Source organism: Musca vetustissima, unplaced genomic scaffold (assembly GCF_032173495.1).
Source record: "Musca vetustissima isolate MV318-11 ecotype Yass unplaced genomic scaffold, APGP_CSIRO_Mvet_v1 utg61358, whole genome shotgun sequence".
Lineage (NCBI taxonomy): Eukaryota > Metazoa > Arthropoda > Insecta > Diptera > Muscidae > Musca > Musca vetustissima.
The window spans coordinates 1-13,914 of NW_026884780.1; the positions used below are offsets into that span (position 1 = coordinate 1).

Sequence of the window (13,914 nt, forward strand, 5' to 3'; positions counted from 1 at the left end):
ATTTTTTGAAGAATCCATAAGGCGTAGATTTATTAAAGAATATTTTTTGAAGAATCCATAAGGCGTAGATTTATTAAAGAATATTTTTTGAAGAATCCATAAGGCGTAGATTTATTAAAGAATATTTTTTGAAGAATCCATAAGGCGTAGATTTATTAAAGAATATTTTTTGAAGAATCCATAAGGCGTAGATTTATTAAAGAATATTTTTTGAAGAATCCATAAGGCGTAGATTTATTAAAGAATATTTTTTGAAGAATCCATAAGGCGTAGATTTATTAAAGAATATTTTTTGAAGAATCCATAAGGCGTAGATTTATTAAAGAATATTTTTTCAAGGGCCAACTGAGGCGTAGATTTATTAAAGAATATTTTTCAAGGGCCAACTGAGGCGTGGATTTATTAAAGAATATTTTTAAAGAATATTTTTTGAAGAATCCATAAGGCGTAGATTTATTAAAGAATATTTTTTGAAGAATCCATAAGGCGTAGATTTATTAAAGAATATTTTTTGAAGAATCCATAAGGCGTAGATTTATTAAAGAATATTTTTTGAAGAATCCTCAAACACTCCAAGAGCTGCCTCATCTGATTGCGTAAGTACCCATGCTTCAGATCCATATAACAGCACGGGTAGTATCAGCGTCTTGTAGAGTGTGAGTTTGGTCTGGCGGGAGGTGGCCTTGCTTTTGAGTTGTTTGCTCAGACCATAGTAGCATTTGTTGGCCATCACTACCTTTCTCTGAATTTCAAAACTAATGTCATTCGTTTTGTTTATGGTTGTACCAAGGTATATAAAATCTTTGACTACCTTGAAGCTGTAGTTCTCAAGTTCCACAGTTGGTCCGAGTCTACTGGACGTCTTGCGCGTTGATACCATCAGCTTGGTATTCTCGCCGTTTACTGCCAGACTCACTTTGGCAGACTCCTTCTCAATTTGTTCAAAGGTGGCTGTTACTGCTCTCAGTGTTCGACCCATTATGTTGACGTCATCGGCGTAGGCGAGTATCATGTGTTGTTTGGTGTACAGAGTGCCATTTCTGTTCACCTTTGCCTCTTGTATGACCTTTTCCAGCAGGATGTTGAACAGGTCACACGACAAACTAGCACCTTGTCTGAATCCTTGTTCGGTATTAAAGGGCTCCGAGAGGTCCTTTCCGACCTTAACTGCTGATCTTGTGCCAGTTATCCTACATAGCTGTATTAATTTTGCAAGATTGCCAAACGCAGACATGGCTTTATGCATCTCTGAACGGATAGGGCTGTCGGATGCGGCTTTATTGTCGACGAGTAGATGGAATGTCTCGATGTGTTTTTCTTGGGTTTTTTCCAGGATTTGGCGCAGAGTGTCTGTCTGAATATTAGTTATAATAATATTTGTTAACCTCTAGACGGTTAAGGGGGAACAAATATCGCGAAGTATTGTCCATGCTCGTGGAAGTTGTGTAGGATATCATATGGTCGGCCCCGTCCGACTCTACTGCTCCGCTCACTAGTTTATAAAATATTTTTAAGTAATCTGAAGATGTGGATTTTTTTATAAAATGTTTTTAGAAGTAATCTGAAGAAATTTTAGTTTATAAAATTCCTCATTCCTAAATAAACACATTTACGATTTTCACTTCATTCCAACACGTAATTCCCTTCGTTAAAAGGAAATAACTTCATATCCTGTTGTATTAATTTCATGTACAGCCATTAACGTTTCTATTTTCAGTCTGAAATCACAATCGGGGCTCATCGACATAATTTGCCATTTTTATATTAGCCTTTACACGAATTATTATGTCAATTTAGGCCATAAAATTGCCTAACCGAGGAGAAAAACGAAAACCAAACAAACGATGTGTCTGAAGTATAAATCGTCTCAGAGTAACTAGATTGGCAATAAAAGGAATTCCACCCTCCTTAGGTCAGGTTATTTATAGCAATCATTAATGAAGCGAAACAAACCTTTAATGGCCAAGCGTATCGGTGTTAATTTGTGGTTTATTTGAGTTTTGGTAGGATATTGCCAAAGAGCATGCACATGTTTGTCCATTGTTTTTTTTTCGGAGGGGGAAATGAAACTATAAAATACAGATGCAGAGGTAAAGGAGGGAGAAGGGGTTATATTAGCTTTGGCTTAGTAATAATTGTTCCTCTTTTGGAGAATGGAGAAGGCAAGAGGTTGTTAAAAATATTCTTTAAAAAATCACGCCTTAAGTTTGTGGAAAAAATATTATTTTAAGAAATCGGGGCCTTAGGTCACTGGAAAACCAGTAAGAGAAGTTCAAAAGTCGGACGGGCCTACTATATGATACCCTTCACCACTTTGGGTACATAAAAGAGATTTTAATATATACAATATCCTGTAGATAGAACATACATAGACTTTTCAGAGGGCTATTAAGACGGAATCGGGCGAAATTAAATGTGCTATCGGGATAGGGCAGACTTGGATTCTTTGGTGTAGCATTTGTATCAAATCGACTAAAATTATGTATGGGAGCTATTTATAAACACATGGACCTAATTCTGCTACCGTTACATACATCATTTGTTTTTTTGTTATCACTCTAAATTCAATTTAATACCATTAACCAAATTTCGTGTAAATCGAACAAACATAGGCCCTTCGGTGCAAAATTTACATAAAATCGAAAGAAAAAAAATATATAAGAACTATATCAAAATCTGAACCGATTTCAACACACGTTATCACGAATCGGACGAAACTATATATGGGAGCTATATCTAAATCTGAACCAAATTTAACAAAACTTCGCAGATATCAGTCTGGACCTAATTCAGTACTCTGTGCAAAATGTTGCCCCAATCGGACAAATATTGGGTGTTTGGTGTATCATTCACAAAAAATCGGACGAAACTATATATGGAAGCTATATATAAATCTGAACCGAATTTAACAAAACTTTGCAGATATCAGTCTGGACCTAATTCAGTGCGCTGTACAAAATTTTGCCCCAATCGGACAAATATTGGGTGTTTGGTGTATCATTCACAAAAAATCGAACGAAACTATATATGGGAGCTATATATAAATCTGAACCGATTCCAACAAAATTTCGCATACATATGTATGGACCTGATTCAGAGCGTTGTACAAAATGTTTCCCCAATCGGGCAAATATTGGGAGTTTGGCGCATAATTCACATAAAACCGGACGAAACTATATTTGGGAGCTATATCTAAATCTGCACAGATTTTCTCCAATTTCAATAGAGTTGGGCCAAATAAGTGAACTGTGCCAAATTTCATCCAAATCGGATCAAATCAACTTATACTTTGTTAACAAAAATACGTGGAAGGACGGACGACGGACAGGCAGACGGACATGGGTAAATCGACTCAGAAATTAACTCTGTATATTCTCAGAAGGAACCATAGGTCTATCTCGATTCCTTTTGTCTGTTACAAACATATGCACAAAGACATAATACCCTTTACCACAGTGTGGGGAAGGGTATAAATATCATTTAAAACCAGTAAGGAAAGTTCAAAAGTCGGACGGGGCCGACTATATGATACCCTTCACCACATGTTAGTATCTACAATATCCTGTAGATATAGAAATTTCGGGGCCTAATTCAGTACTCTGTGCAAAATTTTGTCTCAATCGGATAAATATTGGCAGTATGGAGCTTCATTTACATAAAATGGGACGAAACTATATATAGCAGCTATGTCTAAATCTGAACCGATTCCAACAAAATTTCACATACATCAGTCGGGATCTAATTCAGTACTCTGTGTAAATCTGAACCGATTTTCTCCAATTTCAAATCGGATCATAAATGGGACCTGGACAGAACTCGACGTACTAAATTGCAGTCAATTCGGTCGAAAAATACGATCAGAACCCCCAAAATACCAACAATTTGGGGGTACCGTTATATGGGGACTACCAGAAAAACTGGACCTATATTTATAATTTTTAGTGGAGTAATTTGGTACCCAATAAGAACCCAATGTACAAAATTTCAGAGAATTCAATTATAAAACGAGCTCAAGAACCCCAAAATACCGAAAATTGGGTCCAGTTTTTTGAACCTATATTTATAATTTTTAGTAGGGAGATTTGCTACCCAATAATAACTCAAAGTACCAAATTTCAGCGAATTCGGTCAAAAAATGCGATCAAAACCCCCAAAATACCGAAAATTGGGGGGTACCCTTATATGGGAGCTATGCCTAAACGTAGACCGATTTCCTCCAATTTCAATAGGGTTCGTCCTTGAGCCAATTAAGTGACATGTGCCAAATTTCATCCAAATCGGATCATAAATGCGACCTGTACTTTGTTAACAAAAATACATGGGCGGACAGACGGACATGCATAAATCGACTCAGAAAGTGATTCTATGCATATTCTCAAAAGGAACCATGGGTTTATCTCGATTATTTTTGCCTGTTACAAACATATGCACAAAGGCATAATACCCTGTACCACAGTGTGGTGATGGGTATAAAAATCCATACCTTAGGTGGTCATTAAAAAAAAAATCGCGCCTTAGGTTGCTTGATATTTTTCATTATTTGATGCCTCTATTTTTATTCTCCGATTTATTTCCTAATACCACAATAACGTATTGCGTCTACCAACGCTATGTTCCTCACATTACCAAAATTAACTGATATCCCTTATTGATACCATAATTAGCTATTATTAACTTGTCAATTATTTTGTTCGCAACATTTTTGCCCCCAATTAACATCACTATTACATTTCTCATTTTTGTTGGTGTTGTTCTTTCTTTCCATTACAGGTAACCGTCGTCTATGGCATCATTTTTATCTCAGCACTCGTGGGTAATGTTCTAATTTGTGTCGTTATCGTCCGACACGAGTCCATGCATTCGGCCACAAATTATTATCTCTTCAGTTTGGCGGTCTCGGATCTCATTTTCCTCATATTTGGTAAGTCGAGAATTTTTCCACATAACCTTGCAAACCAACTCGGTTATCTTATCTAAATAATTTGCTGTTGATTTGAATGTTGTTGATAATAGATAACATTTGTCTTTAGTAATATTATTTAGATTACTGATAATTATTTAAATGAGATACTATAAAAAATCCCATTTCTTCAAAATTTGTTGTAAGGTATTTGGTTTTCAATTACTCTAAAAATAGAACTCATCATTTAATTACTTCATAAAATAACAAATATTTTTAAAGTTTGGTTCATAACCTCACATTCCATCACTTCATTTAAATATTATTTTAATATACGTTCAATATTATACACATACACACACACACCCAATCGCATTGAATAACTTTTCTAGAAAATAGTTTATTTATTGAATGCCAACTGCGAACTCAGTCACTTTGATAGTTAGTAATGCCGCAATTTCCTTTGACTTTTCCTACCCTCATGGATTTTTTAAATCAATTTCCTTCAAAACTATTCAATTCGAGAGAATATAAAAAATAAAATTGAAACTTAAAGCGCTTTGAAATGCACATATGGATGGTGATTGGAAAAAAACCAAGCCTAAGGTAGATGCTTAAGAAATATTTTAAAAAATCCACGCCTCAGGTAGATGCTAAAAATATTTTAAAACCAGTGAGCGGAGCAGTATAGTCGGACGGAGCCGACCATACGATACCCTACACAACTACCACGGAACTTTAACTTCCTGCGAATTTTTATTCCGAGTCTGGGCAATATCTCGTGACAGTTGCACCCTCTTGACCGACTAGAGGTCAACAAATATCACTAATATTCAGTACAGTCCTTCTAATTACTTGTTCAGTTACCCTTCAACGTGGCTTGTGTTGTGATGTTCGGCTTTCAATTGTGACCTATAGATCGACTCGAAAAAACACAAAAAAAATGTTCGGTCGAATTCATACCAATATTATTATCTGATCATCACCGAAAATTATAGACGTTGTCCTTGATCTGGATCCTCATGGAAAATTTCAAAGCGACCAGAACTATATTTCCGCCCTCTAGTGTGGTAATGGGTTACTAAATACTATATGAATACGTAAGCACCTGTAAATATTTAAGGGTAACTCCCACATCCGAGTACATATGGCAATATAATTGGTATAAATTTAAAGGTCAAGCACTCCTCTTGGATATAGTACACTTCTATACTTCTCGGGTCAATGTCCTTCAGGAGTAATTATATACGCTATAAAATACAAATTTTGTATTTTTTCAGGGTTCATTTGTCTCGCTAAATGTTGACCGATCTTCATGAAAACAGGGATACTTAGTCTTTGGCCCGACCCCCTTCTCCATGTAAAAATGAGCGATCAGAAAATCACACGAAAATAAAGTTGTTGGTCCATTTCATCCCCTAAATATTAACCGATCTTTCCCAAAATAGGGGTCTTCATTGGCCAGAGTCCATCCTACATGCAAAATTTCGTGAAGATTGGTCCATAACTGTGGCCTGTATCGTGTTTACAAATTATAATGGACAGACGGACGGACACACGTCGAGATATGACAACTTAGTTGTGTAGAGTATAAAAATGCTAAAAAAAAGAATTTAAACCAGTAAGGAAAGTAGTAAAGTCGGACGGGGCCGACAATATGATACCCTTCACCACTATGGGTATATTTAAAAGATGCATCCTAATAGAAGGGCTATTAACATGAAAGTGGATGAACTAACATATTTGATCTTCATCTAAATGTCAACCGACTTAGATCAATCCAAAAACATGTAATTCGTTTCTTACAAAATCGATTTAAAGCAAATATCAATCGGGCACCCCAAAATATATATGGCCTATATCTGTACTTCTACACGCGATTAAGTCATTCTATTTTGATAAAACATGAAGAGTTTGGTGCACCATTTACTTAAAATCGGATGGAACTATATATGGAGGCTATATCCAAATATGAACCGATTTCAATGAAAATTGTCACAGGTTAGGTTAGATTAATTTCAGCACGTTTTTTTCCTAATGGACACATTTTGGGTCCATGGATCCTACATAAAATCAGACGAAAATATATGGGAGCTATATCTAAATCTGGACGTATTCCAACAAAATTGACACACATTTGGCTATACTATCTGAAGTACGTTATGCTAAGTTTTGTGTCAATCGGCCTAACTTTGAGTCTTTGGTGCACCATTTATTTAAAATCGGAAGAATGTATATATGGGAGCTATATCTAAATCCGAACTGATTTCAGCACAATTTGACTCATGTTATACAAACTTTAGTACGTCATGCATAACTGTGTGGCAACCGGCCTAACTTTGGGTCTTAAAATCGGACAATTTTCATGAAACTTTACACACATCATTCTAGACTCAATTCAGTACGCTATGCCAAATTTCGTGGAAATCGAAAGACATATAAGGACGTTGGTGAACCATTTCCATTAAATCGGACGAAAATATATATGGGAGCGATATCTAAATCTGAACCGATTTTCACGAAACTTAGAACACATCATTCTAGACTCAATTCAGTACGCTATGCCAAATTTCGTGGAAATTGAAAGATATATAGAGACTTTGGTGAGCCATTATATTAAATCGGTCGAAAATATATATGGGAGCTATATCTAAGTTTGAACCGATATTCAGGAACTTTGCACACATCATTCTAGACTCAATTCAGTACGCTATGCCAAATTTCGTGCAAATCGGAAGATATATAGGGTCTTTCGTACACCATTTACACCTAAGTCTGTTTTTACACGGTCTTTTTGTACACTGTTTTGATATAACACGGTTTGAAAATTGAATATTTTTAATTTTTTTTACACGATTTAATTTCATTTAGCACGATTTGAAATTTTATGTACTTAATTTTTTTTCAAATTTAATTTTTGCGAAGTATGTTCATATCACAAAAAAGTATTTAATAAAGAAAAAAAGTCTGAAACCATCGATAGTATCGATAGTTTGCGAACACTATCTTAAAGATATAAGTGAATTCCCCTTTAGCGCGTACAAACAATTTTTACTGGTCAAAGCAAATGTGAATTGCACTAATTTAGGGGAATTCCCTTTATGTATAAGATCAATGTCTTTTTTAACACGGTTTTTTTTACACGGCTTCTTCTGGAACCAATCGAATAAAACAGACTTAGGTGTACCTTAAATCGGACTAAAATATATATGGGAGCTATATCTAAATCTGAACCAATTCATCCCAATTTCAATACGGTTCGTCCTTGGGCCAAATAGAAGAGCTATGACAAATTTTATCCAATTCTGATCATACATGCGACATGTAATTTGTTCATAATTTAACATGGTCAGACTGACGGACATGCATAAATCGACTCAGAAAATGATTCTATGATTATTTTCAAAACGAACCATGTGTCCTTTTGCCTGTTACAAACATATGTATGTGCATAGACATAATACTTTGTACCACAGTCTGGTGAAGGGTATCAAAATCCACGCCTAAGGTAGATGCTAAGGTAAGATATATATTTTTTTCAAGAAACAACTAAGCGTAGAATTATTAAAAGGTTTGAGTTAGATGCTTTAAAAAATATTTTTTTGAATAAAGATATTTAAAAATGCACTCCAAAAGTTAGATTAAATTAAAGGTAATCGACAAGAACAATTTATTTCCTATATATATATATATATTTTTTTTTTTAATAGTAAATCTCACACTCTACCAACAAAAACATTAATTGATTGCTGACCTCTTCTGTAGGTTTTATTTTCTTAAAGGAAATGACTAACCCTTTGATTGTCTATCTGACTTTAATACCCTGCAGGGTATTTTTCTTTTTCTCCTCCATCGTTTATTTTATAAACCAACAGTGATGTGTAGGATTTATGAACCGAACGAAATCAATTTGTTTGGTGGGGGGGTGGTGGCCATCAATGAACATATTCATATTCATGTATCCCTCGTATGCCGTTTTTGTGGAACCCGATGTGTCGGAATTTATGTCTAAGTGAAATTCCAGAGAAAAACAATGTATCATATCCTGACATTGGCAATACAATAAAAACCAAATGCTGCAGGAAAATATATGCATATACATATGTACATGTGTACGTATGGCGGCACTCAATAAAAAAGGGAATATGTAATTTTATCCCACAAACAAGGGAGTGTGTTTTTCATTTTTTTCAGCTCTAGCTATAAGAGATGCTTTTTTGAATGTGTCAAAGAATATTTACTAATTTTTTTTAAATATTTTTTCATGGACCAAATATAGGCGTTAATTTCTAAAAAATATTTTTTCATGTAGTGGATTCTTAAAAATGTCGTTTACGGGTGCGGATTTGGTTATAACAATTTACTAGCCAAGGCAAGCGTTAGCGATATTTTTTAATACATTTCCTTACTTTAATCTATGCGAATTTTTATTACAAATAGTAGTAGTATTCAACATATAGTAGCGGATATGTTGAATATACATACATACACACATATTCATAATGATTTTTCCGTGTAACCCCCAGTGTATGAGATGTTGTAAAACAATATTATTAAAGTGTAATATTTCAAACATATGACAGAGTCGACAGTAGCTAAAAAAAATAAATAAATCGTAAAATATTTTTTAAAGTAATATCTTTACCCACCTCCTAAAGTTATATGAGCGCACTAAAAGTGACTTCATAAAACTAAAAAAGGACATTTGTTCACATAAATATTTAACATAATCCTTAATATCAAATTTATCAAAACTTGTATGAAAACTATAAATTCGATCCCTCTCATATTGCTGTTTAATTAAAAGCTAACCCAACAGCCTCTATGAAAAATAATTTAAAAACCAGTATGGAAAGTAGTAAAGTCGGACTGGGCCAACTATATGATACCCTTCACCACTTTGGGTATATTTTAGATATGAATCCTAACAGACGACGCGTTTTGTTATAAATCTGTATCTGAACCGATTTCAGGGAAACTTGCCAGAGACTAATTTATATAACATCAGTACGTTGTGTCAATCGGCCTAGCTATGGATATTTTCACGAAGCTTAGAAACATCATTCTAGACTTAATTCAGTACCCTATACCAAAATTCGTGCAAATCGAAAGATATATTGGGTCTTTGGTGCACCAATTACATTAAATCGGATGAAAATACATATGCGTGCTATATCTAAATCTGAAATGATTTTCACGAAACTTGTCAGACATCATTATCGATCTTATTTATAACTCTGTGCCAAATTTCGTGCACATCAAAATATTTCCAGGGACTTTAGTGGACTATTTACCTAAAATCGGGCGAATCTATATATGGGAGCTATATCTAAATCTGAACCGATTTTCACGAAACTTTGCACACATCATTCTAGACTTAATTCAGTACACTATGCCAAAATTCGTGCAAATCAAAAGATTTCCAGGGACTTTAGTGGGATATTTATCTAAAATCTGGCGAATCTATATATGGAAGCTATACCTAAATCTGAACCGATTTTCACGAAACTTTGCACATATTATTCTACACTTAATTTAGTACGTTGTGCAAAATTTCGTGCAAATCGAAAGATATATAGGGAATTTGGTGCACCATTTACTTTAAGGTATAACCAGTTAGGAAAGTAGTAAAGTCGGACGGTGCCGACTATATCATACCCTTCACCACTATGGGTTTATTAAAAAGATGCATCCTAACAGAAGGGCCATTAACATGAAAGTGGATGAACTAAATTATGTGACCTTTATCTAAATGTGAATCGACTTAGATCAGTCCATAAACATGCCATTCGTTTATTACAATGGGACAAAATTATGTAAAACAAATATCAATCGGGCACTCGTTGAATATTTGGAGCCCAATTAACACGAAGTTGTCGGAAATATATATAGGCTACATATGTACTTCTATACGAAATTATGTCATTCTATTCCGAAAAAACATGAAGAGTTTGGTACAACATTTACTTAAAATCGGATGAAAATAGATATGAAAGCTATATTCAAATATGAACGGATTTCACTTGTCACAGGTTAGGAAACTTGTCACAGGTTAGGTTAGACTAATTTATGATCGATTTGTTCCAAATGGAAATATTTTTGGGATTCTTGGGTCCTAGTTAAAATCGGACGAAACTATATGGGAGCTATATCTAATTCTGGACGAATTCCAACAAAATTGATACATGTTTGGCTATACTATCTGAAGTACGTTATGCAAAATTTTGTGTCAATCGGCGTAACTTTGAGTCTTTGGTGCACCATATATTTAAAATCGGAAGAAAATATGTATGGGAAAATATATGTACATACATATGTAGATGTGTACGTATGGCGGCACTCAATAAAAAAGGGAATATGTAATTTTAGCCCACAAACAAGGGAGTGTGTTTTTCATTTTTTTAGCTCTAGCTATAAGAGCTGCTTTTTTGAATGTGTTTCAAAGACTATTTACTGATTGTTTTTTTTTTAATATTTTTTCATGGACCAAATATAGGCGTGAATTTTTAAAAAAATATATTTTTTCAAGTATTGAATTTTTAAAAATTTTGATTACGGGTGCGGATTTGGTTACAACAATTTACAGCCAATACAAGCGTTAGGCGATATTTTTTAATACATTTCCTTACTTTAATGTATGCGAATTTTTATTGCAAACTTAAACATATTCAACATATAGTAGCGGATATGTTGAATATACATACACACATACACACACACATATTCATAATGATTTTTCCGTGTAACCCCTAGTGTATGAAAAGTTGAAAAACAAGTGTAATATTTCAAACATATGACAGAGTCGACAGTAGCAAAAAATAAATAAATAAATCGTTAAATATTTTTTAAAATAATGGTTTTACCCACCTCCTAATGTTATATGAGCGCACTAAAAGTGACTTCATAAAAATAAACAAGGACATTTGTTCACAAAATTTTTTAACATAATCTTTAATATCAAAGTTATCAAAACTTGTATGAAACTATAAATTCGATCCCTCTCATGTTGCTGTTAGGGAGGGATTTTAATTAAAAGCTAACCCAACAACTTCTATGAAAAATAATTTAAAAACCAGTAAGGAAAGTAGAAAAGTCGGACGGGGCCGACTATATGATACCCTTCACCACTATGGGTATATTAAAAAGATACATCCTAACAGAAGGGCCATTAACATGAAAGTGGATGAACTAAATTATGTGACCTTTATCTAAATGTGAATCGACTTAGATCAATCCAAAAACATGTAGTTCGTCAGTTACAATGGGACAAAATTATGTAAATAGATTTTAAGCAAATGTCAATCGGGCACTCGTTGAATATTTGGAGCCCAATTAACACGAAGTTGTCGGAAATATATATGGGCTACATATGTACTTCTATACGAAATTATGTCATTCTATTCCGAAAAAACATGAAGAGTTTGGTACAACATTTACTTAAAATCGGATGAAAATAGATATGAAAGCTATATTCAAATATGAACGGATTTCACTTGTCACAGGTTAGGAAACTTGTCATAGGTTAGGAAACTTGTCACAGGTTAGGAAACTTGTCACAGGTTAGGTTAGACTAATTTATGATCGATTTGTTCCAAATGGAAATATTTTTGGGATTCTTGGGTCCTAGTTAAAATCGGACGAAACTATATGGGAGCTATATCTAATTCTGGACGAATTCCAACAAAATTGACACACGCTTGGCTATACTATCTGAAGTACGTTATGCAAAATGTTGTTTCAATCGGCGTAACTTTGAGTCTGTGATCCACCATTTATTTAAAATCGGAAGAAAATATATATGGGAGTTATATCTAAATCCGAATTGATTTCAGTACAACTTGACACATGTTATGTTACACAAACTTTAGTACGTTGTGAAAAATTGTGTGGCAATCGGCTTAACTTTGGGTCTTAAAATCGGACAATTTTCAGCAAACTTTACACACATCAATCTAGAGTCAATTCCATACGCCATATCAAATTTCGCTCAAAATGTAAAATTAAAACCAGTAAGGAAAGTAGTAAAGTCGGACTGGGCCGACTATATGATACCCTTCACCACTTTGGGTATATTCTACATATGCATCCTAACAGACGACGCGTTTTTGTTACATATCTACATCTGAATCGATTTCAGGGAAACTTGCCAGAGACTTATTTATATTACATCAGTACGTTGTGTCAATCGGCCTAGCTATGGATATTTTCACGAAGCTTAGAAACATCATTTTAGAGTTAATTCAGTACCCTATACCAAAATTCGTGCAAATCGAAATATATATTGAGACTTTGGTGCACCACTTACATAAAATCGGACGAAAATATATATGAACCGATTTTCTAGCCTTAATTTAGTACACTATGAAAAATTTCGTGCAAATCGAATGATTTTCAGAGACTTTGATGCACTAATTACTTAATTACCACAAATACATATGGGAGCTATATCTAAATCTGAACTGATATTCACGAAACTTTGCACACATCATTCTAGACCTTATTCATTACGCTGTGCCAAATTTCGTGCATATCGAAAGATATATAGGGACTTTGGTACACAATTTACCTTAAATCGGACCAAGATATATATGGGAGCTATCTAAATCTGAACCGATTTTCACAAAACTTTGCACACATCATTCTAGACCTTATTCATTAAGCTGTGCCATATTTCGGGCAAATCGAAAGATATATAGGAACTGTGATGCACCATTTACCTTAAATCGGACAAAAATATATATGGGAGCTATATCTAAATCTGAACCGATTTTTCCCAATTTCAATAGGGTTTGTCCTTGGGCCAAACAAATGAGCTGTGCCAAATTTCATCCAATTCGGATCATAAATGCGACCTGTACTTTGTTTACAATTCATCACCAACAGACGGACAGACGGACGAACATGCATAAATCGACTCAGAAAGTTATTCTATGCATATTCTCAAAAGGAACCTTAGGTCTATCTCAATTATTTTTGCCTGTTACAAACATATGCACAAAGACATAATTCCCTGT

At 34.2% G+C, this 13,914-nt stretch overlaps 1 protein-coding gene across 1 annotated transcript in view; it reads left to right on the forward strand.

Moving 5' to 3' along the window:
• The first annotated feature begins 4,770 nt into the window (after positions 1 to 4,770).
• LOC133331774 (neuropeptides capa receptor-like) overlaps positions 4,771 to 13,914 on the forward strand; it is a 38,181-nt gene continuing 29,037 nt past the window's right edge. The window contains exon 1 of the mRNA XM_061540148.1: positions 4,771 to 4,921. Within this exon, the coding sequence (XP_061396132.1) occupies positions 4,855 to 4,921 (67 nt within the window). The 5' untranslated portion in view covers positions 4,771 to 4,854. The remainder of the gene's footprint in view (positions 4,922 to 13,914) is intronic.